The sequence below is a fragment of the Fundulus heteroclitus genome, chromosome 20, assembly GCF_011125445.2.
Source record: "Fundulus heteroclitus isolate FHET01 chromosome 20, MU-UCD_Fhet_4.1, whole genome shotgun sequence".
In the NCBI taxonomy this organism is placed as follows: domain Eukaryota; kingdom Metazoa; phylum Chordata; class Actinopteri; order Cyprinodontiformes; family Fundulidae; genus Fundulus; species Fundulus heteroclitus.
In genome coordinates, this window is record NC_046380.1 from 19,679,587 (window position 1) to 19,704,504 (window position 24,918).

General features: G+C 39.3%; 1 protein-coding gene across 4 annotated transcripts in view; it reads right to left on the reverse strand.

Moving 5' to 3' along the window:
• The window catches only part of LOC105933279 (SLIT-ROBO Rho GTPase-activating protein 3), a 51,616-nt gene that overhangs the window by 22,444 nt on the left and 4,254 nt on the right, over window positions 1-24,918 (reverse strand). For all 4 annotated transcript variants that reach the window (XM_021321565.2, XM_021321566.2, XM_012872748.3 and 1 more), the window contains exons 2-4: window positions 16,832-17,027; window positions 9,597-9,759; window positions 4,245-4,307 (exon numbers count right to left, since the gene is read on the reverse strand). In XM_021321565.2, coding sequence (XP_021177240.2) covers window positions 4,245-4,307; window positions 9,597-9,759; window positions 16,832-17,027 — 422 coding nt within the window. The remainder of the gene's footprint in view (window positions 1-4,244; window positions 4,308-9,596; window positions 9,760-16,831; window positions 17,028-24,918) is intronic.

Consider the following 24,918-nt stretch of genomic DNA (forward strand, 5'->3'; position numbering starts at 1 on the left):
GATTGTAGTAATACGAAGAATCTATTTTGGTAAATAAAAGCAGCGACTAAATTTTACAAACAAGATTGTTATGATTGTAAACCTATGAAGGCGTTGTAAGTAGTAATACCAGGTTCAACGGTCCAATTAAGCAACATCTGCTTCTCCATCACTAGTTCTCAGGTTCTGGTTACCTAGCAACCCTGACCAAAATGGATGAGGAGAGGACGTGACATCGATCAGTAGGGGAGGAAGGACATAACAAAGTGACACCGAGCGACCGTCTGTGCTGCGAATGAATCAAGTAACGAGCCGACTGCAGCAAAAGACAATTGGTGGGTGATGGTTGCCTTAATGCATCAGCCTCTAAAAAGTCACAACAGAGTAAAAGACTTACACGTGCAGATTTAGCTCTGCTACGTTTGCTGCTGCAAAGTTGAAAAGACTTTTTACTATCCACCAGGCTGGAGTCGCAGACAGGCTTTTAATAATGCATGAATGAGAAAAGGGGAAAAGAAAAAAAATCAATATTAGCAGAGCAGTAATGTTATTTGCGCAGTATGAAGTTACATGTAAGAATATTTCCGATGCTGTTTAATGCATGCTGATTTTTGCTATTTGGACCTTTTTTCCCTACATTTTACCAGTGTGATTTCTAGGGTAGATACTATACTTTTCAGTAATTTTGCATTTTAAATAATATGTAAGTAAGTAATGAAGTCATTGCAAAATTCAGACATGCAATAAAAAGCTTTCAGCCTTTTTCTCCCATCTGGTTAAATCGGATCGTTTAATACTTCACTTCAGGTTATTAACAACATTGCACGCTCCTGATGAATAAGGTTTGCTTAAAGAATATTTTTACTATGCTTTCTCGATCCCATACTGACTTCATCACCATTATTTTTCGTGACACTAGTGACTCTTTTATTGAAAGTAAGCTGAAAGGAAAGGGGGGCTGAGAGAGGGTGGAAGACAAGCGGCAAAGGACCACAGGCTGGAGTTGAACCTGGGTCAGCCACTCCACGGACTGGATGGCCTCCATACAAGGGCCGCAAGTGCTACCCCTGCGCCACTGGCGTGCCCCATAAGTTTAAATAATATCAAGGGCTCAGGACAAATTATTTCATCAGTAGAAACTAGCTAAAAGGCATAAATCCAATGATAAATTAATGACTTGTATTGATATTCAAGTTTTACTGATCGTCTAAATATAGCTGTGCTCTTGCTTTAGTTACAGCCCTTACTGAAAAGTATTCAACTTGGATTGAATGTTTTGATTCTATGTATTTTGGGGGATTTTATTTGGCAGAGCAAAAAGAAAAAGAAAAAAAAACAGTGCATTATTGATCTGGAGTTTTCCTTTTGAACTGAAAGAAAAAAATGTCAAGGTTTTACATAAGGTAAAAAATGTGGCATGCAAATATATGTCAGCCCCTTTCAACTTAACACCCCTAAACCAAATGCAACCTTCAGAAGTCCCCTAATCAGTTAGTGGAGCGCTAATTTAATGTATAAATCAAGCTGCTCTGTGAAGACCTCAGAGGTTTGCATCATGAAGAGCAAGAAACGGATAGATTACAGGTAAAGTTGTAAAGAAATTTGCTGCATAATTGTGTCATAAAGGAATATAACAAACTTTAAACATCTTACGGCGCAATGGTGAGATCAACCTATGGTCTGAAAAAGTAGCTATGCTCTGGTAGCCTCGTGAGACCATCCTGATCTCGCGAGCTTTCAAGGTTTCACTCGCAGATCAGTCTGGCTACTCTCCGTTAAAGAAAATTTGGAGCCGTTCACCAAACGAACGTCCAATCAGCGTTGGCTTTGAGGCGGGTTGAGGTGTGACGCAACGGGAAGCGCGTCAGTTCAGTCTAAAGAACATGGCGGCTTCAGCCGATGAAACTAGCGTTAGCGTGGCTATCGAGCAAGTTTTATCGGAATTACAGAGTATTTATTTGCTGAGCTAACGAGCCTTTACCTGCAGCAGCAAGCGTAGCTTGGCTTGTGGTTGTGTTTTCGTCGTCGCTCGTAACAGAGCGACGTCATATGCTTCGTTGATCTGATTGGTTTATTTGGCCCGTCTATCACCAACATAGGCCAATCAGCTAACCAGTATTTTCGCCCCTTCCCAAAATTACTTCAACGGAAGGTTTCCAGATGGATATGCGAAGCAAATCTATCTGGCGGAGTCAGGTTAATGCTCTGGCACAACTGGAAACCTACCACCACCTAACCTGGCGGGCTGGGCGAGAAGAACATTTATCAAATAAGCAGCCAAGAGGCCATTTGCAGTTTGCCACCATCCATGTGGAGGTGACAGGAACCGTGTGGATGAAGAGACCAACGATGCTTTTAACCTTGATGCAAAAGGTATTTGTGGTGGCAAAACTACCACTGTACATCAACCCTGAGAACATTATTCTACAACTGGTGGTGGCAGCACCATGCATGGGGAATGTTATTTGATTTTTGCATGACATATAATATTATCATGTAAGAAAATCTGCTAGAAATTGCCGAATTCCTGACATCTGGGTAGAAGTTCAGTTTTCAGCAGGACAATGACACACAACATATGGCTAGAGCTACAACAGAATGGTTCAAATATAAAGATATTCAGGTTTTAGAAAGACTCGGTCAAAGTCTGGACCTAAACTTCATTTAGAATGTGTGGCAGGACATGAAAATCACGTTCAGTCCAATCTGACCAATCTTAAGCTATAACAGAAAGGTTTGTGGTTGTGATAAAATGTGTAAATGTTGGAAATGTATGAAGACTTTTGCAGGGTTCTGTAGCTGTTAAATGGCTTTTTAATTGATCAAGATCTTAAGTTAACTTTGCGGTGAAACCTTGACATCAATCATGCAAAATGAGTCGGCTTTTCGATTAGACAGCATGACTGCTAAACATTCATTTCTCCACTGAAACAAAGCAGCAGCCTGACTGAGCCAGTGTCCTCTGTCTGCACTCACACAAATGTTACATTATATAGAAATTCTGAACCAATTTTACCAAAGAAAGAGGTTTCACACACAGTATAACAATAGTGATAAAAACTGTTTGCTGTGAGCCTTTCTGCAGCAGAGTGCTGACTCTGGTTGAAGCAACAAAATAATTTTCTTGAAATGATGCAGGGATTGACAACAGAGCTAAAAATTTATTTTTATTCCTCATTTTCACAACCTCTGCAGAAGAAGAAGCGACACAGATGAAAGCGTGCCTCGTCGATAAGGCCTATCTGCAGCTTCTGGACAGCGCCACACATTTGGTAGAAAAAAAGCATTCCCACGGACCTCCGGCTCCTTTATCATGCAATCTGATTGGTTAGATTACAAATTGTGTTACTTGGGCCCAGTAGTGTTTTTTGGCATGGGCGAACCGGGCAGCTGACCGGGGCGGCACTTTTTTCAATAACACAGAGGGGGCGGCATAAACAGTAAAAAAAAAAGAAATAAAAAAAAAAGGAAAAATGTAATATAATCTGCACCCCAAAAGCAGTTTTCCATTATATGTCAAATTACTGTGTGAGGAATCGGCGCCCCTTCCAGCTGCAGGTGCCCGGCTTGCTATGAGAAGATGCTGCAGCCTTGCACACTGCACAGATGCTGACAGGCTGGAGGCAAGAACAGAAAAGGCCCTGGGGAGGAGCAGATCAGCTCTGGGTCTCCCAAATGGACCGGGCAACGGGGAATCCTCTCTACTCTACAGTGCAACTGACTACCAGAATTAGTGGCTAAACTCAAGTCACACCAAGGGGCGGGGTGGTCAGAGGGGTTCGGGAGGATTCCCAACCGGCCGGTCGTTCAGGCTAAACCAGTCGGTGGTAGAACTGTTTTTTTTTTTTCTTTCTACCCAACAATAAAACGCAGACGCGGTCCTGCGCAGCCTCGAAACCACCCCGCGGCCGCAGGTGACACAGTGCAGCATCAGGCTGAGTCAATCTGATATTTTGTGACATACAAACGGCCCATCGTAATTAAAAAAAAAAAAGCAAGAAAGAAACTGGAGCGAGTTAAAGTAGCAAAGAAGCTGGAAAAGAAATGAGCGGAGTCGAGAAGACGTCTGCAGGATGCGGCCTCTGCTCAAAAGGAACCAGTTAAGTTTTGTAACGCTGTTTTTTTAACTGTGAGACCTGCAGTCCTTTACCGGACGAGCCGAGGTCAGCGTGATTTAAGTCAGCCAGGCCAGTAATGGACCCCATTGCCTACCCACTCATAATTATCTGGTGCCGCCACTAGAGGAGTGATATCTTTTTACTTACCGTGTAAAGTTCATTGGTGACTTTAACCAACTCTTCATGCATCTGTACCCCGATGTCTTTACTCTACAAAGGAGAGAAAACAACAATAGCACCTTTAATGAAGAAATAACATGCAGTGTGCATACATAGTCATATTAAAACTAGTGTCGCAATCATTGCATGAAACCTTTGACAGTTTTATTTCTATGTGAAGGACTCAGCAAGTGCTGAAATGCTGTCATTACTCTGCAGCTGAGAGGATCTAATACAATGCCCAAAGAGAAAAAGGCAGACAAAAATAGAACAGTGCAGCCATTGCAGAAAATTTCTCATGACAGAGTCACCACTTCAGCTCAGTTACAGGGAATAGGAGCGTATGATGAATTGGACATTTCCCACAATAGGGCTTTTAGCCAAAAGAGAGAGGGAGAATGGTGCCAGATCCAGTGGAGTGTGACTCTGGAAATCCTGTTGAGTGGATAAAGAACGGCACTCTGGCCAATCTATCCGGATTTGTTGTCACCTCTAAGGAACAGCTCTTCAAAACCGCAACCTTGCATTTTCACATGGTTAGAGAATAAGACTTCAGCACATTTGATCCATTTAGAGTTTGTCTTAACAACTGCCAGAGGTTATTCAACCCTGTCACCACATGTGTAATTCATTACCATCAAGTCTGCACTGCAGCTGAACCAGGATGCTCAAGCATAACAGGATTATTGTCTTAAGGAACTCTTAGCAAACTTTATAAGACAGATTTCCAGCGGGCAGTCATTAGTGACCCCCTATAACCTGACTCTCACTCACAATATTTACCTTTGCATCTGTGCACTTGAATTATAGAGCATAAGAACACATAAGCACTTAAAAATATTACTAGACAGGGACACGTTTGCTATGAAGGTTTTAGACAGCTCTGGGGCCTTGTGTACGAAGCATGCGTATGCACAAAAAAATTGTGGCGCCACGTTTAATGGCCAATTTGGAATGTACAAAAATTAACGACGCGTGAAAGTGTGCGCCATTCCACGGAAATTTTTGACTTGCTGTGAAAATGCATCGCATTCTTCTTTAAATCGACAATTAAAAGCCACAACGCACTAAAACTCACCCAAATCTACTGAATATGTAACTCCATTCAGTTTTGTTTAACCCAAAAAGCGTCGAACGTGATGTTTTTTTCACAAGTTTGAGCTTTTATGGTACAGGTTCTGCTGTGCAATCAAGCCATGAGAAATAGAATCAGACTGAGTTGGAAACAACATGAAACCTGACACTTTTACAGGCACCCAGGGACTCTCTCTTACAGCAGGGGGGTTCACTGGATGAAGACTTTCTACCCCAGTTTATCACCCTCTTTTGCCCTCTGCCCTAGCAGCATCGGGGATAACACTCATCTCCCTCTGAGAAGCCGAGGATCCGACTGGAGTTTGGAGAACCGCAGACTGGATCGAAGCCAAGTCTGCAGCCTATCTTCTGCGTAATCAGATGCCGGAGTAAAAGAATCTGTCTATGCAAAAACCAGCCTTGTGATTTTTCTCAGCTGTTACAGGAAAGCTGAGTCGAGATGGCCCCCGTCGCCACAGCCGGAGACAACAGCAGAGGATTGGCAGATATATAAACAGAGAAAGTTTAAAATGGTTTAATTAATGTGTTTTCACTGTATGTTTAAAGCTTGACCGAGTTATAGGCTAGTTTCTGCTCGCATTCTGGAAACCAAGCTTTGCTGATATGTTGAGTGTGTTTTTACGGTTATAACAAACTTTATGTCCATAAGGGTTTTATGCACTGATGGGATATTAATGTTTATGTTGTCCGGTCCGCTCATTACGACCAAATAGGACATAAGGACTTTTTAAATTAGCGCAGAATGTCCGCTAGCATAGCGCTACTAGCTTCCCGGATAACATTAGTGCTACCACAGAGTCAACACAACTTCGGTTCGTTTTAAAAATAATGCTTGTTTTTGTTTCACTCCATCATCGTTCAATAGTGCTATGAGCGTTAGCACATCATTAATATGGAAGATTAATGTCAATTTAATGGTGTTTTGTATAACTTTATGATTAACCCATGAAGCGACCAATCGCTACAGCGTCCCCTAGGTTCCTGAAGGAATAATTTCATTATTAAAATCAAGTGTCCAAAATGCATTGATTTTACTGAGCAAATCATTCTATAAAATGTTATTTTATCAAATAATGTTTTTTTTAACTTAGGATTTGCATTGTGAATGGGTTGAAACCACTGAGCTATATAATACACTGGAGTGCTGATTTTGCCGAAAAACTGAAGTCACTGGCCGCCATCTTGCTCCTCCCTACTCTCACAGAATCCCATAGGATTTGGTTGCAACAACAAGCAGTTTTCTGGCTCAGTGAAAACGTTTCACAGGTAATTCTACAGTCAGTGGATGTACTAACACTATCAACTACTAGAAAATTAGGTGCTGAAATATTTTACATGTTATTCATATTATATATATATATATATATATATATATATATATATATATATATATATATATATATATATATATATATATATATGTGTGTATATGTATATATGTATATATGTATATATATGTATACACATATGTAAATATATGTTTTTGTATATTGTTATTTATATATTTATAAATGTTAAACATATATATTTAAATGAATAAAATGCAAAATATTTCAGCACATGACTTTCTCAGTACTTGATATTTTTTGAACATAACATAAAACTATATGGCATTTGACATTTTAAAAGTTTTAAGCTCCCCCTGAACATGAGAAAATCCTCGTTATTCGATGCTGTAGCGCACATATTCCTTAGTTACTGGGGCGAAATAGGGAGTACCAATATGGCGGCTGGTGGCTTCAAAGTGACTCGTTCAAACAGACGGTGATTAGCACTCCAGTGTATTATATAGCTCAGTGGTTGAAACACATACCGGATGTTGTTCTAAATTAGTCAAGCTAATATGATCGCATTCCACATTCTTTAAGAAGAACTTCGGTTCTTTAATTTAGATCTGCAGTGAACCAGGATTCACTGAATCATTCTGATGGTGGTTTTCAACCACTCTATTTGTTTCTTCTGTGTGTACAAAGTTCCTTAGCTTCTTTTTATCTTAATTTTTCCCAGTAGTTTTAGTTAAGCTTTACTAGCCTAGTAGTGAGGATTTGTTGATTGCAATATTGTGCCAATTCAGATAAACAGCATTCTATAGGGATGTTCTCTGAATGTCCGTTTCATTTCTGTTTATAAATTCTTGAACTGGAAGAGAAGTTGTCACTCCTTTATTCTATTCGTGTGCAGAGTTTGCTGTTAAAAGAATGCCAGTACTCGAATCATTCCTTTTAACTATTGTCCTGTTATCAGCTGTTTGGGCTGATATTCATCAATACCTAACAGACTGAGAGTTATTTATTAAACATTAAGTAACTTAAAACAGTGCGTAATGCCATAAAGAAATGGAATCACATTTTGCCTTATACAATAACGCAACACACCTCAAAATGATGAAAGCAACCCCAATCAGATGTAAACTGTGAATATTCCACTTATTTTGTCAAATGTTAATGAAAATGCACATCAGACGCATGGGAATTCTCTAACGAGCTTTTTCATTCTCATTGAAAAACAAAACGAGGTTAGACCAGCAGAGTAATTCTTAACAAAACATGCGTTTCGGTTCCTAAGGTAGAGACACTCACAGGTGTCCACAAATAGCTGCTTAAAGTTGGGCGTAATTGTGGAACGATGGTAGCGTTCGCCCTGCTAGAGGAAATCGCCCATGGAAGAAAGCAGAGGGAGTGTGTTCAAAGATTCTGCTGACCTGCTGGCAGATGATGATGAGTGGCTTATTAACTGGTTCAGATTTCCCAGGGAAATATTTTTTTAACTAGCCCCAACGTTACTGGGAAACAGGGAAACTAGGAAGAACCATGCATCGTTCAGCTTCAAGTCTCTGCAACCGGAGCTTTTCAGAGGGAGCTGACTGACAAGTTGGAGTAGTTAACATCCCTGAGCCGTCCCAAGCCTGCCCCCTGGGATGATCTCATCAATGTTGTTCAGGTACGTACAATTCCCCGTAACCGTGGCTCTGATTTGCAACTAGGAGCCGATTTCAAAATGTAATCAGAGCTATGACTGCACTCATATTGCTATAATCCTGAACAACTCAGGATTTCACTATACTATCATCGTAATTAGAATTATTCTCATTAGATTAGTTGTGTCTGGAACGAAATAGGAGCAGGCTCCATGCGCGATGGCTGACTCTGTAATTATTTTATGAAACATCCTGACGCGTCTTAAAGATTAAAAGTAGTCTCTTCCACAAAGTGTGAGGGGAGACAGACTTTGTCATCAAAGTATTGGAGGCATATTCACTATATTACAATGATCAGCCTTAAGCTACAGCTGAGCTCAATGCAGCAGCCATACAGCACCATTTGGATAACAAACACTGTGGAATAAAACAGGTACGAGCAGAAAAACCTCATATTTTGAGCCAGTTGATTCGCTGATGTCATTCGGGAACCTGTTGGTTTGCTATGATTCACAACAAAAATCCCTCAAGGTGTCTGTGTGACTGACTGACAGCAGCAATCATTGTAAATCACTTTGGTCCGCTGAGGTTGTTTTAATGTGCTATGTAAACAAACTTTTAATTGAATTGGCCAAATGGTTGAAATAAAGGCAAGAATTCAGTTATAAAACACTTTTTTCAGGTTCTATTTATTAAAAGCCTACGATTACCTCTGTTGTAGAATAAATAAAGAGAATATGTTTCCATATGTCTCTTAGGTACACCTCACTAGTATCTGTTTAGACCCTTTTTTGCCTTTAGAACCGCCTTATTCATAACATAGACACACTTTTACTTACTTAAAAAGAAAGACATTTTTGTCTGTTCGGACTTATTTCCAAAATATATCAACATTCAATGTATTTGAGTTAAAGGAGTGTGACCCATCAAAATGACTAAATTTTAAGTGGATGTTCATTCACCATTTTTGCTCATGCAGGAATAAAAATTAAAATGTTTGTTATGGATGTTTATAACCATTTGTTATGATAATGTTAGAAGATTTTAGCAGTAGCAGGAATATTTGTTTTCTTTGCAATTTCAATAAAAACCAAGTAGATCATGGGTTCCATTTGATTTTTTTACATTTTGCTGTGAACTCTGTATTTTTACTCAAGATAAAACGAGAATGTCAAACAGCCATAAGTGTTACACAAATAAACTTTAGAACTATTTTATGTATGATTGTGCTTAAACTGAGCTCCCAACAAGGTACTTTAGAAATGTAATTTGAGCCATTTGCTTGTGTGAATGGGCCTATCCTCTAAGGGCCAGCGTTCCAGGCTGACCTTTTTGAAGAGTCTGGTGACATCTTCGCCTACGTGTGCCAAGCGGACAATGACGTTGTTGTTGTAGATGTCGCTGAGCGTGGCGTGGTCTCGGCTCTCTCGACGGGTCTGGTCCAACACCAGATACCAGCAGTTTACAGTGGAGATGAGATTTTGGTCTTTTCTGAAACATTGAGAGGGGAAAAAAAACACATTTTAGGTACAAAAATTAGTCTTCATGGAGTAAACAACTACAAAGAGCACCAAAAAGCCCAACATGTACAGGCCGACAGGTACCAAATGTTTCATGTCTCATTGAACTCTGATCAAAGCGCTTGGATACTGAGGAACTGGCAGATATAAGTCCTGTGCACTTAAAAACATGAGGCTTAATGAAGACTCCTTCTGAATAAACCCTCCAGTCGCTCATTAGATGCAAGCAGAGTTTTCACCAATTATGGATGAAGAAGTCAGAGGGTATGCAGGGAGAAATCAACAAAACAGAGAAGCTCCACATACACACACAAGCACACACGTGAGGTCTGCTGGTTGTCTGGATTCTCAAAGAAGCATGTGAGTCAAATTATCCTCACACTAAATAGTTAAACTGTAATTTTTTTCTTCCCTGTGAGAATGTGCTGGTGATTTACCCTCTGATGATTGAGATTAGGCCTATGAGTCCAGAATCATATTACTATTTTTAGTGTAACATTAAAATAAATACAAGGATAGATGAAGAATAAAAACTTCTGCTCCCAATAGGTAATTTAATCTAGGATTGAAATTAAATCAAAATGTTCCTGTAGGGATTAAAAAAAAGAGAGATAAAGTTTCCATGAATGACTGTATCACGTTGCAGGGCTTTGTAGATAAGGAAGAGTACTTCTGGGGCAGGCTTTGGGCCAAGGTTAACATCTGCATTAATCTAAAAGAGCCTTGTAAATGCTATGAAAGATGACGTTGGTACAGAATAAGTAGTTTGTACAAAGCAACTGCCACCTAGTTCTGGTACTGGTCTTTTTGTAAATTATGAATTTATGGCTAATGTTGATAGTATCCCATTTTGAAAGAGGTTCCTCACAAAGTGATCAATGCTAAGTGATTCATGTTCAAAGAAAAAAAGTTTCATATATAAATCCTGTCAAAACACACAAAACTACACCATAAAATATAATCAGCAGATCATCTGAATGCACAGCAAGTGATGAAAGGTCAAGAAAATGAAACAACCATATGTGACAAAATTAACCTGACTAATGCCAACACGCATCAAAGACTGAGGAGACTAAATTTACTGTTATTTATTTAGTTGCAATTAAGAAGCATATAAATATGATGCAGCTATATCAGCATTACAGTTTTATGGTAGTAATTACTAAAGAAATACAATCTGAAAATTTTAATAATAATAGGTCCACTAAAGAATTATGTAACTGTCAGGTCTATTGTTAGGTCCATCATTGTCATTACTCTACACTTTGCACCCTGTATAAAACAGTGTTGTCATGGATATTTGCTAAGACTTGGCACAAAATGCATTAACCTAAAAAAGTCAGAATACTGTACAGTTATTTTCAACAATTTCTTTCAAATTATTATACTTTTTTGCAGTTGTTGCTGAACTCATTGTATTCCTCTACACTATAACGATAAACTTCCTAAAGCTATGATCAGATTGTTTGTTTCTAATCTATCCATGTGTGTTGGAGTGCACAAAAAATCATTTTAGGTGGGTTTATAATGACACAGCTATGGGTCTCTTAAGTCAAAAAATAGGAAATAAAAAAAAAATTACAAAAAAAGGCCAAATCACCACCAACACTGCTATAATAAGACAATAAAAAGGGATTTTGAGACTGATAAAAAGAAAAAAAGGAAAGTAAGACAACAAAGACCAATCTATGTAGAACCTTTAAATCTGGCAATTACTCTATTTAACCATAGGACTATACTCTCCACAAAGAGAAATAACTCTCAGATCCTGGACCAGCCCCCAAATTGCTACATCCATGATGACGTAAAAAAGCAACACAACATTTAACTTTATGCTGGAATCAAAGGACAAAGACAGAAATAAAAGTTACATTATTAAATCAAGTCATAAATCAAAATCTAAAAAGCACTAAAGTGATTTAAACACACACACACACACACACACACACACACACACACACACACACACACACACACACACACACACACACACACACACACACACACACACAGAAAGCCCAAGAGAAAATGAGGCCAGACAAACCCGAAACAAAAGTACACCCTCCTTCTAAAAGACCTCCACCAGCTGTGGTTTAGATGAGCAAAATGAAGTGAGAGGAGCCCCTTCTGCAGAAGCTGCAGGATGTGTGGCACCAAGAGAATTCAGAGAAGAAAGCCACAAGAAAACCAAAAATACACCTCTGCATATAACGACTCTATACACCCTCTTTGAGTGCCTTCAAGTGATCAAACAATTATTGGCTGAGCTAATCATAATATACTTCACTGTCGCTGTTGCAAATCCAAGCAATGTAAGATAAGCACATGTACATCAGTGAAGACAGTGCCTGGCCTAGCATTGGATTAGGTAACTATTATTTTGTCACTGGGTAAAATTTTTATTGCATTGGGATATTTCATAGCAGTTGCCCATGTCTACAATTCTGTGCCAACGTGGTTTAAGAAGTCAAATCAAATATGCAACACTATCCAATGCATAAACCAGCATTTATATTTTAGTTTTACTTTCTAAAGTTGTATATTTTCAAATGTCATTAAAGAAGACTGAAGATTATAGAGGACAATTTTTAGCTGCTTCTGTCAACAGTCTCAAATAATCTTTGATACATTTCAGGATTCACGAAATTACTTCATGCTTTTGGTTTTGAAAGAGAAAAATGACTGTACTTTCACCATCATGAAGCTCACTTTAATCTCTAATCTTCAGGTATCTTAAATGAGACTGATTCCAGCTTTCCTCCCGTATTAGTTTCTTTGCCATAATGTGGGGAAAAAAAGCTAGTATTAACCTGATTCTAATTCACACAGGGCACCTAGAGTAATGCTGGATAGCCACCACTGAAATCTGATCTGCTTCACAAAACTCAAAGGTTTCTTTGATATTACAAACAGTTAACAACACACTGAGTCATCGCCTACTTTGAAGATTTCTTTTTATGCATGATCTCAGTGTGGTTAAGGCTTGGCTTTAGCGTCACTTAATACTATAGTTTCTGATCTTGTTGCTGTTCTTTTGTATTAACAGATGATGCTGAAAAAAAGATCAGTCTGCTAATCTCTTGATACAGAGCAGCGCATTAAAAGAATTGTACTTTTGTTTCTTTAAAAGACACCCAAAAGAACTGTGCGTCTCCATCTCCTTTTTTGCTTTGAATCCTTGAGCTCTTTAGGAACACAAGGCATGAACAAGCTATTCCTATAGGCTCTCCTTTCAAACTGAGCTGGCGTTTGATCCTGGACATGCCTTCAAGATGACTGAAAATGCTTGCCTGCCGGCTGCTCGAGAGTCAGGATGTCATTTCATATTCAGGGCTCCGGTGGCACGACGTTGAACTGTTTAAGGAAAATGACAGAAAGAGGTTTTCCACTTGACAGCCTGTAAAAAATACCATATCTGTTTTACAGCATGGCCACTGCATCAGAAGAACACAAAACGTAGTTCGAGTACCTTTTACTGACTGCAGAACACAGACTCAATCTATTTCCCCGTTCACTGAATATGTTGGTTATGTGTGCCTTGCAAACCCATTCGTATTCTTTGTTTTATTCAGATTTTTAAAATTCTTTGCTAGGATGGCAGACTAGGAAAGAACAGCATTAGTCAAAGAAGTAGCCAAGGGGCTCATAACTCTGGAGGAGCTGCAGAGAGCTAGCATAGCCAGCCAGGCTAACTTTTGCCTCACTTCGATACGGCTGAAGCGGAGCGAAACTGAGTCTGGCTGGCCAGGCTAGCAGAGACCCACTGCTCAGGTGGAAAACTTTGCACCAAATATTTGTACTTTTTGGGATGTTACATCAAAAAAAAAAAAAAACATGAAAAAGTACAATAGGTATAAATTATTTTTGCAAAACACTGTCTGTTATAAGCTATGTATGCAGATAGTAACCCATTTATATTGTGTCAACACTGAAACATAAAGGAATCACAGGGCAAAAAAAAAAAGAGCATCGTAAGTCATAAATAAAATAAGAGCTAGGTTACAAAGCAGAAGTGAAACGGCGGGTTATCAATGACATTAAAAAGCCCCTCCAATCTCCTCTACAGGCATAAAAGTGGCTTTATGATGATGACCATTTAATGCGACGGAGAAATCTGGGACAGTGGGGGTGTGGGAAGTTTCTGCAGGAGTCTCCCTCTGAGGGAATGCTCCATTAATCAATGTCCTAGTGATGGGAACTCTCAGCCATTACACTTTGGGTCCAATTGGCCAGGGAGAGACTGTATGACGGAGATAGAAAGAGCTTCCCTGCATAAATCTCTGAACAGAGCCAACCAAGTCCCATGAATAGCTGTACAACTGCCTATGAATCAATTACACCAACTGCTCAGTGTAAATAATTGATTTACTATATTGCTAACCTGATAGTACTTTATATAGAAAACATATGTAGTTGCCAAGGTAGAGGATACAAATTTACAGGGGAGTAAAAAGAAAAGACTATCAAGCACAATGCAATCCGCTTGCTTTAAGGATGTTAGTTAAGTGAATTCTAAACTATTATTATGGGCCCCAGGTGAGTGCTTTAACTGTGACACCTTGTTGTTTGACACTTTGGTTTGAAGTATAAAAGGACGTAGTTATTTTAAGTTGCCCCAGTTTTTTGACAACATTGGCTAATAGTCACCGGGCAGACAACACTTGCTTAAAAAAGCTTCCACCACAAATCTAATTCAATTTTAGAAGTCATTCCTGTTCTCTTACACATATTGTTGCAGGTATAGTGTGGCATTCAAATTTGGCAACATTTTTAAAACAGTAAAGCTCCGCTTTGCTGCTAAACTTGAGGTTCACGGATGTGGACAGGAGGACGCACAAATTTTTGGTTAAATGTGACTATGAAAATGTTGTTTTGAAAAGATTTTGATAGAAAACATTAGTTTGCTATAGTTTACAACTGGATAAAATGCCATTGCGTGTTCGGTGAGTAATTTTTCTTTTTCAGCTTTATTTTATGTTTCTCAATGTATAATTTCCAGAGCCCATTCCTCTGTCAAAGGCACTGGATAGGGAGACAATTGCTGGCAATAATTCATAGGTAGCGGACTTGTCTGACATCGATGACCCTTTGGAGGAGGATCATAAGACATCCACCACAGGAGCCAAGCAAAAATGAGGAGGAGGACATTTGAAAATGAGAACCCCGTTCCACAACCCATAGTTCATGCGTATTAGATTCTTTATACAATACCTCTAAAATTACACCTCAGTGATTCCCAGTTATGACTACATACTACAAATGCTTTACAGCGAATACTTTTTTTTATTTTATTCTGATTCTATTTCTGCAGGATGTAGAGTGCACTGGAGGGCTGCCCAATTCAGCAGAGACGAAACACAGAGCAAGCTGGAGGAGGTAACTGGGAAGGACAAATAAAAGGCTGGACCACGCTGCATATGTAAACCCAAAATTTCGTCAAAATTATTGATGGGATGCATACGTCTGTTGGCATCAAAGCAAAAATAAAAGATATCCAAGTGGCAAGTATTTTTGCACATGTCTGTTTTTTGACACATCCAAGTTTAGTTATGCAACAATGACGATGAAAAAATATTCAACACAGTGTATGGGCTGTAAATAAAAGATTCACATCTTGTTAAAGAACGGTGTCTTAATTGTGTCCTGGGGAAACTTAGGCCAAGTGTCCACGTATGTGGAAATTTTTTTAAGTGATTCATGTTCAAACATAAAACTTTATTCCATTTATTCCCCCCACCCCCCCTCCCCCCACCAATCACACCTTTCTCTCTCTCTCTCCCTCTCTCTCAACTCCATTTCCTGTCACTTCAGGCTTCTCGCCAGCGCATTGAAAGTTGTCAGAATCCCGCTGAAATTAGACCGCTCCATCACGGTGCTACGTGCTAAGCTAACAGTACGACATGGACGCTTGAGAACAACATGGAAAGGTCAGCAAAGCTCTTGACCGTGCATCAGCGAAGTTGTGAACCTCCCAGATAACACTAGCTATCATTAGCTTGTCGAACAGCTCAATGCTGGAGTTCTGTCCTGGTGAGGACCCTGCACTCTGCAGTCAAATAAAGGCCATTAGTGCCACAAAATAAAAATAAAAAATTTTAAATATTTTTTTAAATGGACTAATCAAATGTGAACAGGATAATCCTACAATCAAAAGCAGATTTTTTTTAACAATGTTTTGTTGAAATATGGCTAAAATCTTGTCGTCTCATTCTTGAGAACCCAATATCGAGTAGGCCTACCGTCCCATCTTGTGAGATGGATGCATCATTACACCCCCAATAACTTAGCAATCTCTCTGCTAATTAAATTAATTTAGCATATTTCTACTCCCTTGTCAGCCATGGATAGCTGCTCTGAATTGAACATATTTGTGCAAAAAGTGCTGAACAAAACATAATGCATCTTGCAGGCTGCAAGTTGCAGCCATCACTGATCCACTTTCCAAGCTCATAAGCATTTGTTATGCCTTTAAGTCGTATTTACTTCTTATAGTCATCTTTATGCTAAGGGATTCTGAATGCCAAAGTTGAGATGGTCAGTAGCTGGACTTACACAGCCAGTGTACTGCAGGCTAGTCTAAGCATCATGTCCCGCATGCTGCAGGGCATCTTTGCTGCATGGCCAGTGATCACCAATACACTGAATACGGAAAATGAGTAATATATCACTTTTGTCAGCTTCATCAGATTTCTAAATAAAGATATGTCCTAGTTAATCACTCCAACATGAAAATATGTTTGTTTAACTAAGATTTTACTATGAAGATGTTTGAAAATGTAAATGAAATGATAGCCAAAGAGAATAAAAGAAGGGGGTGGAGGGATAGATAAAGAGTCTGACCTAGTTGGAAGGAGCGTAGCAGCCTGGGGCCACAAAGGTTTCTTGGCCCTGGATTCATTTCAGGTCATTTCCTTTGCTTTTTTCCCCTCCTCCCTCTTTGCTTTTTATCCCCCCTCTGTTTTCCTGTGTCTGCTGTGGCAGCGGTCAGCGTGGCACATATGCAACATTTGTTTATCAGGCATTTCTCTGTCTAAAATACTAACTTGAAATGCTGGTGCTCTCTGGAGCTGCGAATCTTGGAGGAGTAGCGCTCTGCCAGCTTATCCAGCCCTCGGGAATACTCTAGCTGGAGTTCGGCCTTTCGGCGGAAGAAGTCTTGCAGGTCCTGCAGCAGCTGCAGCCGTGACTCGGACTGCTGCTCCAGACATCGGAACTGCTCCACCAGCTGGTTACGAATTTCTGCATAACAAAACAATTGAAAATGAGCAAAATAAACATATCCACTCTATATGTCTGTCACTTTGAGCACTAAACCCTCTCAGAACAGGATCAACGAGGCATGTGAGGACACATTGAATCCAAAACACCACAAAACAGAACAAAGTCATCATAACTGGAGAAAACTAACATGTCAGAAGTCATTTGTCTGCCAGTTTTCCATGCAAGTGTTTGTGGGGGTAGTGGGAAGGAGAGAGTGTCTGCTTGCTGGGGTTGCACACGTGCATACAGTATGAGATGCATGTCTGATGATTGCAGCAGACAGCACGGAAAATTCAAAATAGGTCAGCTTCTCAAACTGCATTGTGCTGAGCGAGCCTTCAGATGACTTTGGCTGAAATACAGAAACTGCATGCATCTGTTCTATTGCATGATCACAGTGGTTTTTCTGTGTTTGAGGTTTAAAAACTAAATTCTGCAGTCTTGGAGTGGGAAAAATGCAGTTTTAGACAAACATTTGAAGCACACTTGGGGTGTTTTTTTCTAATAAAAGTGGTTTAAAGACATAAAACGACAAAATGCAGTGTTTCCCAAAGTAATAAATTGTATACATTTTTGTAAATCTAATTGTCTGTCAATGTCCAGCAGACAACCAGGCCTTGTTTTTTTACTGATAGGGACAGGTTTACAGTTTTATCAATACAATGGCTAATAAAATCCTCCGGACTCCATCCTGAATAGCCTGTATTGGTATTTCTATTCGTCTCTGGTATTCCATGAAATAAAGTCTCCAATTAAGCAAAAATACAACTAGCAGCATTGGTGGACACTACAAAAACACTGGACACTAAAAAAAAAAAAAATCTTATTCCAACACCAACCTGCAACGTTTATAGAAAGATTAATAAATAAAGAGACCAATTAGCTGCCAACTGTGAGCTGTTATATGTTTCAGTTATTGTATGTGAAATTTCTAAGTACACCTTACTTATAATTACTCCAAATAAGAAAGTTTGGTAAGCAATAACATCATAAAATGTATATATCCCAACATAATTTAAAAAAAATTGAAGTTTAGGCATTACAAGAGTCATTCACTAGCAGGGATTTTGCATTATATGTTCCCTTTAAATTGACAGTGTGTAACTAATTTGGCTTTTATTGATTTTATCAATATATATTCTGGCAAAGTCTAATAATATCACATCAAAAATGAAAGCGTTCCCATAACTTAGAATTAGTTGTTTATAAATACTTAGGTGTTGATGCACTCACTAGGCGGCACGTTGTGCCGCTATTTCTGATTTCAGTAGCTGAAAGGAGACAAACTTGTCAGCCATACGCGTTTTATCTATCTGTCTCCTACATGAAGACGTGCTGTCGCTTGAGGAACAGTAGAAAACAAGCAAAGACCACAGTAGATCATTCTACTTGCCGTTTTCTGTTGAAATGGAGGGCTATCCATACTCTAGCGAGAGGGAAGAGAAAGTAACCAATAAAGGAAAAAAGAAGTAATAACCAGAGAAAACTAGAGTCTATATTTGTGCAGCTATTATTACCAGGTGGAGATAATTCATGAAGGAGCACAGACTCAAAACTGATGAGAAGCTTTCAGGCTTTCCGCTAGAAAGCAGGTAAGTTATATCAATATAACAGTGACGTGTATTTTTGCCTTTATGTTAGAAACAGGGCAGTGTGGTCCAGCAGCTACTCCCAGTAGAGACAGCTCGTTTGTTCAGCTCTCTCTAGTATGTGCGTACGCGTAGGGGTGGAGGGATATCAACCATCCGTTCATTGTCTGTAGCGCAGCAGTAAAATCGGGTCTCTTCACTCATGTTTATCGTTGATTTTTAGAGCCCAAATAAGTGACTGCGTATTCAGAAATTAGCCCAAAAAACGCGACTCATGGAATTTACAAGCGACTTTAGAAAAAACAACCAGCGAGGTTGTTTGTAATTCATTTAGCGCACCACTAGATGGTACACCAGTGTGAAAGTTTTACACACTGTGGCTTTAAGGACAACTTGGAATAACCAATTAATGTAAAGGTCATGTTTTTAGACAGGGAGGAAGCTAAAGTACCCAGAGGGAACCCACACATGCACCAGTAAAACATGCAAATCCACTGCAGAAAGATCCCAAACTGCTATTCAACTTTGGAAAGTTATTCTACAAGGCAATAGTGCTAACAAATGCCAAATTGTGCTGTCAACAATTATAGTATTATCTGTAAACAATAAAAGGCACACTGCTAAAACTAAAGTTCCGTTTGTTAAAGTTTAAATACAGCTATTGCAATGAAGAACAGCTAGCTGTTACAGGAAGTTAGAAAAGCAGCAGTTTAAAACTCCCTCCAGGTATTGCATTTATCAATCATTGATTCAGTTGCCAGCTGGCTATCACTTTAGCAGATTATTATTTCAGTGAGTGCCTTTAGTGTGTTCAGAAGCACATGTTGAAATTGTTATCTCAATATTAATGTTCTTAATACTAATATTCTAAAGTACTGCCTTAGTGCGATATTTGGTAGGTTTATTAATCAGCAGTCAAATTTTCATGTCCTTGATGCCAAAACAAGATACACATTTTATTGTGCTGAAGCCTACAAATGAGGCAACGTGGTGTTGAAGTGACAGAAAAGAAACGTGATTATTGTCCAATTAAAATGCAACAAGGTTTTTCTCCAAGTCTGTTTGGTCTTGTGAATTGTTATTTAGTTGTCAGATCAACAGTGAAGTGAGGTGTAAGCTATTTAATATGGGCCCCAGATATGAAGTTGTGTGACACTCCCAGTTCCATCCCATTTTAAGTCTCTTATTTTCAGTTTTATTAATCTGTGTAAAAACATGGTGACACGCAGCTTAAAAGTTTTCTAGCACCACGAGAATACCATAATTGTTGGCTGCTAACAAAGCTTGAGTTACTGCTCTAATCTAAAAGGACTCACTTTTTATAAATCTGCAACTGATTATGTAGTTCAAAATATAAAAACACACAACCTGAACTGGATTAATCCAAAAGGAACAGATCATTTATAAAACTTTTTTTTTTAATAAACATTTATATGTCTGAAAACACAAAATCAGTATTTTCACTGCTCTAATTTTAGCATTGGGACCAAATCTGTTTAATATGGTCAAACCTGACCTGATATTCTGCACTGAATACCAATTCTTTAAGTACATGTTGTGATGTTTGAACACATTAGTGAAAACTAAAAAAAGATTCTTAGTTTTCCCCAAACTATTACCAAACCACATCTTGTTCTTATGAATTCAATATATTCTTGTCTTCAAAGCAAGATGTACCAAATACCACAGTACAGCTAGGCTATTGTGATTTATTTCATATTGAGTATATTGGCATACATAGGGATGACTATTGCAATTCATTTTGTAGCTACAGTTCCAGTTAACTCCATACTACTGCTCATTTCCCCCCCATGCAACCAGAGGTGACGCACGGCCGCTTTGGTTAATTTGGCATTAATTATGCTAAACTACCCCTGAGCTCACATGGGCAGATTCTGCACACAGACATACGCTTGGCTTTTTAACAAAGTTCCTTTTGTGTAGACTGTAATGAGACCATTTGATCAACAATATTTCTAAAGATCCCACTATGACATGCTGTAACAAGCATGCATCTGATTGCTGCATTGACATTAAATCTATGGTAATGTTAAATGGAAAGATAGCCCTGAAGAAGAGACGCATTCAGTATGGGTTCTTCGTGACGTTTTCTGAATGCGGAGGAAAAGGATCTCAAAAATTCCTCCCCCACTGTCTGTGAGGGGAAACTGTGAATGACTGAGCAAGGACCGAGACAAACTAAGTAAATATGTAATCCCCCGATATGCAGAGAGGAGGAGATGTACCTCTTTTGGTCCCCACAGTTGCCTAGTTGCCTGGTTACATGCCTCTGGAGGCATTTCAGTGTGAGCGGGCCAGTTCCCTGCTCCAACAGTCACAGCAGTCAGTCTGTTTAGCATAATGGCCAAGGACAAGGGCAACGTACTCTGCCTCAGAATATGCAACAAACAGCTTTTGATGATGAATGAGGCAGCGATCAAGTCCAAAACTTCAAATGCCGTGATGTACTCTTGAACTGAAATAGGCCGCTGAACAACACAATTTGTTGGCCTTTGTGGTTTAAGTAATTATTATTCCCACAGTGGCAGCAAGCAAACAGCATGAAGAGCAAAGTAAAACTGATTTAATTTCATTGATTCAAACAGGAAAACCAGGGGCACTTGTGATATTTGCATTTCCTCTCCTGTGTGATAGTTATTTTTAGATCCTAAAGTGTTACTAGCAATAGAGCACTACATTCAATGAATGATTCAAGCCTTTTCAGGGTAATGCATAATTACACAGAAGCTTGCAAAGAATTCAGGATATAAGACTCAGAATTTTTTTTTTTCCTCTCTCCAAGTAGAGAGTAATAAAATGTCAAGCAGCGTGTCATACCAGTTTCTTTGCCTGGGAACAGTATGTATCCTCCACACCCAAAGGCTGGTGGAAATTCACAAACAGTATTTTGGACATTGGATGCAATATCTCCCTCTATGCAGTTGTCGAAATACTTTAATGCTAAATGCTCCTCTGTAACAATATGGTAATAAATCTTAAGACTGAATTTAAAATGGCTATATAAATGGAGTCTCATGTGGAGAATACATTTGGTAAGTAGTGATAGAGCTTGACAAGTATGTAAAGGGTCACGTAAATATGTCTAAGGCAAGTCAAATCACACTGTATGACAATAGGCCAAATTATGACATTTCTGGATTATACCACATGTAAAGCAAATGAATTGTGATATATTTATAGTTTTAAGCCGGTCAATTAAAAACACACTCTCAAGCCACTTTATTAGGTACACTTTTCGGATGTCTTGTTAACACAAATAGTGAATCTGCCAATCACATGGGAGCAAATTAAGCCTGGTTCACACAGCAAGGTTTTAAAATAGTCGGCTGTTTTTCAAAGCCCGAGAGACACCACACATAACAATTAGAAAATAAAGAAATAAATCACAGATTTAACAGGTTTGCTCATACGGTGTGTGGTGTCCAGTCAGACGGCAACTACAACGCACCACACATGAACAGATTTCACTCTGGATCGTTCAGTTATCAGATGGGAAATCTTAAGTACATCAGGGCGACATTTGGGGCGACAATGGCGTGGGAATTAGGGAGTTTGTCCAGGAATTGGCGGGATGCCGGTCCTTGGGCAAGACACTTCACCCGAATTGCTTGGTGGCGGTGGTGAGACAGCCCACTGACGCCAAGGTATGGCAGCCTCGCCTCTGTCAGTCTGCCCCAGGGCAGCTGTGGCTCCTAACATAGCTCACCACAATCAGGGTGTGAATGTGTGTGTGAATGGGTGAATGACTGATTGTAGTGTAAAGCGCTTTGGGGTCGTCGGACTTGATAAACGCACAACACAACACAGAGCGATGCGGTGTGACGCGTCTGAAATATTACCTTTAGTTCACTGGTTTTTAGTTCTGTCTAAAATAATGAAATTTCGCTTATTGCTCCTTTAAAGTTTAAAGACAAACTACTGACATTCAACCAAAACAAAATAGGGAATAAAGGGGATTTTATTGAGTTTATTCATGAAAGGATTGTTGGTACAAGGTGTGGTCTGAGTATTTCAGAAAACTGCTGATCTACTGTGACTTTCACACAAAATAATCTCTCCAAAGACCATCTGTTTTAAGGAAAGAAAATAAAACAAATTCAGTGAGTGGCTGTTTTATTGTTGATGTCAGAGGTCAGATTTAAATAGCCAGACTGGTTTGAGAGGATGGAAAAGCAACAATAGCCTAAATTACACTCATTACATGGAAGAAATGCCATCGCTGTTGGGCTACAGCAACAGAAGATCCAACTGGGTGGATCTGGCCTACAAGTCACACAAGTTGACCAAAAGTGGACAAGAGCAGATTTGAAAAATGTTGCCTTGCCTTTTAAATTATGATTTCAGTTCATTTAGATGGTAGGGTCTGAATTTGGTGACATAACATGAAAGCAGGGATCCATTCTGCCTTGAGTCAATGGCTCAGGCTGGTGTAATGGCAGAGGTTAACTCCTTGACACATTTTGGGCCTCTTAGTACCAGTTGAAAGCTGTTTAAATGTTGTAGAGTGAGTATTGTTTTTTTTTTTTTGTTATACTCCTAAGGCTTCACCCGATCTCAATCCAACAGAGCACCTTAGAGATGTGGTAGAACAGGAGACTCCTTTCATGGATGTGCAGTCGACAAATCTGCAAGAACTGTCAGAAACGATCAGGTCAATATGGACTAAATTGTGAGAGAAGTTTTCTGACGCCTTGTTGAATCTATCTCAAGAAGAATAGGGCAGTTCTGGATGTAAAAGGCCAATCCAGTACTAGCTAGGTGTGCCTAATAAGTTGGTAGGTGAGTGCATTATTACAGCAAAGCCCTCAATAATTTAACTTTAGACTTTGCTGAGAAACATTTCCCTCTCTTTAACTGTTTATGTAGCATAAAGTATACAAACAGACATCCAGTAATTGTAAAACCCCCTCTGTGTCAAGCTAAAACAAATGTAGCGCCATTTACATTGTTTAATCAGCTTTAAAGAGTTACATGTTAAAAATGTTTGCACTTCATAAACTGTTAAAAGGCCTTGACCCGCTGTTCTTTACTCATGAAGACATGTTCACCCAACAAGTTTAGCAGCAGCAGTGCTTTTGGTGGTTAGGCTCCAATCTGTAGCAGATAGTCAAATGAAATAAGGGAAAGCACTGGTTCCTGTTTGATCCCAGCTCTGCCAGCTAGGCGTGGGCCAGAGCACAAGATATCATGCAGAGACGAACCACTGTCATCACGCTTGCCAGTTCAAAGTAGCCAAGCACAGTTATTAGCAAGTGTGGCCAGTAGCAGTGACTGAGACTGTTGTTAGCCATGCGTGGCTAGTCACAATGGACCTAACCCAGAATGACACGTTGACATAATTTGGTGCAAATCAAGGCTGTTGTGAGCGCTTGTCTTCTAAATGCAGTAATGACTATGGTATGCATTTATAGTCGGTTTGGTTGAGTTCACATAGTTTGCTCTCTCACTCCAGAAAAAGGCTTTTAACAACAAACTGCATCCCTCCTTGGTGCAATCACACATGAAAATCCAACATTTACAGGCCCAATTCCAAGTGGCTTTCTCCTTGGATTTCGTAATGCTCCGCTGTGAGGCTTTGTCTGTCACCAAAGCAACAAACATTAGTCTCAAGCATTACCAAGACACAAACAACAAATATATTTATGTCACTGTGGGAATACAACCATGACACTTCAGGCCAGCATCTATCAAAGCAATTTTTCCATTATGGTGAATTCTGGCAGAAGGATTTGTCTGCTTGCTTTCCACTGAATGAATATTTGTGGAGAAAATCACATTAATTTCAGTAGTTGCTGATAAGAGTGACCAACATCACAAGTCTTTCCATTTTTCAAACCCCCGTTAACGTCGTGGTTAGGATGTGGTAAATAAGGAAAAGATGTGTGAGGCATGAAATACAAAACTGAATCCCATACTAGCAAGAGAGATGACATAGAATGATCGTCCAAAAATAAAGTCACACATTTTGCCATTTACCGTAAATTATTAATGCTCCATCACAAAACTAGGACAGAGGGATGTATTTTCTCTCATTTTGTTATTGCTGAAACTAAAAAATGGCACTAAATAGAAAGATCTGCCATTTATTTAAACAAAGACAAAATGGAATAAAACTGGCAAAGTGCACAAGGTTTGTGTCTTATTGATATGCTGTGGAATCAGTAGCTGAGTTTTACTAGAGGGCCAGAGGCAGGGCGTGAATAAAGTCCTCGTAGCATCAAACCAATCCAAGTCACGTTAGCAAATGAGCTTAAGATGTC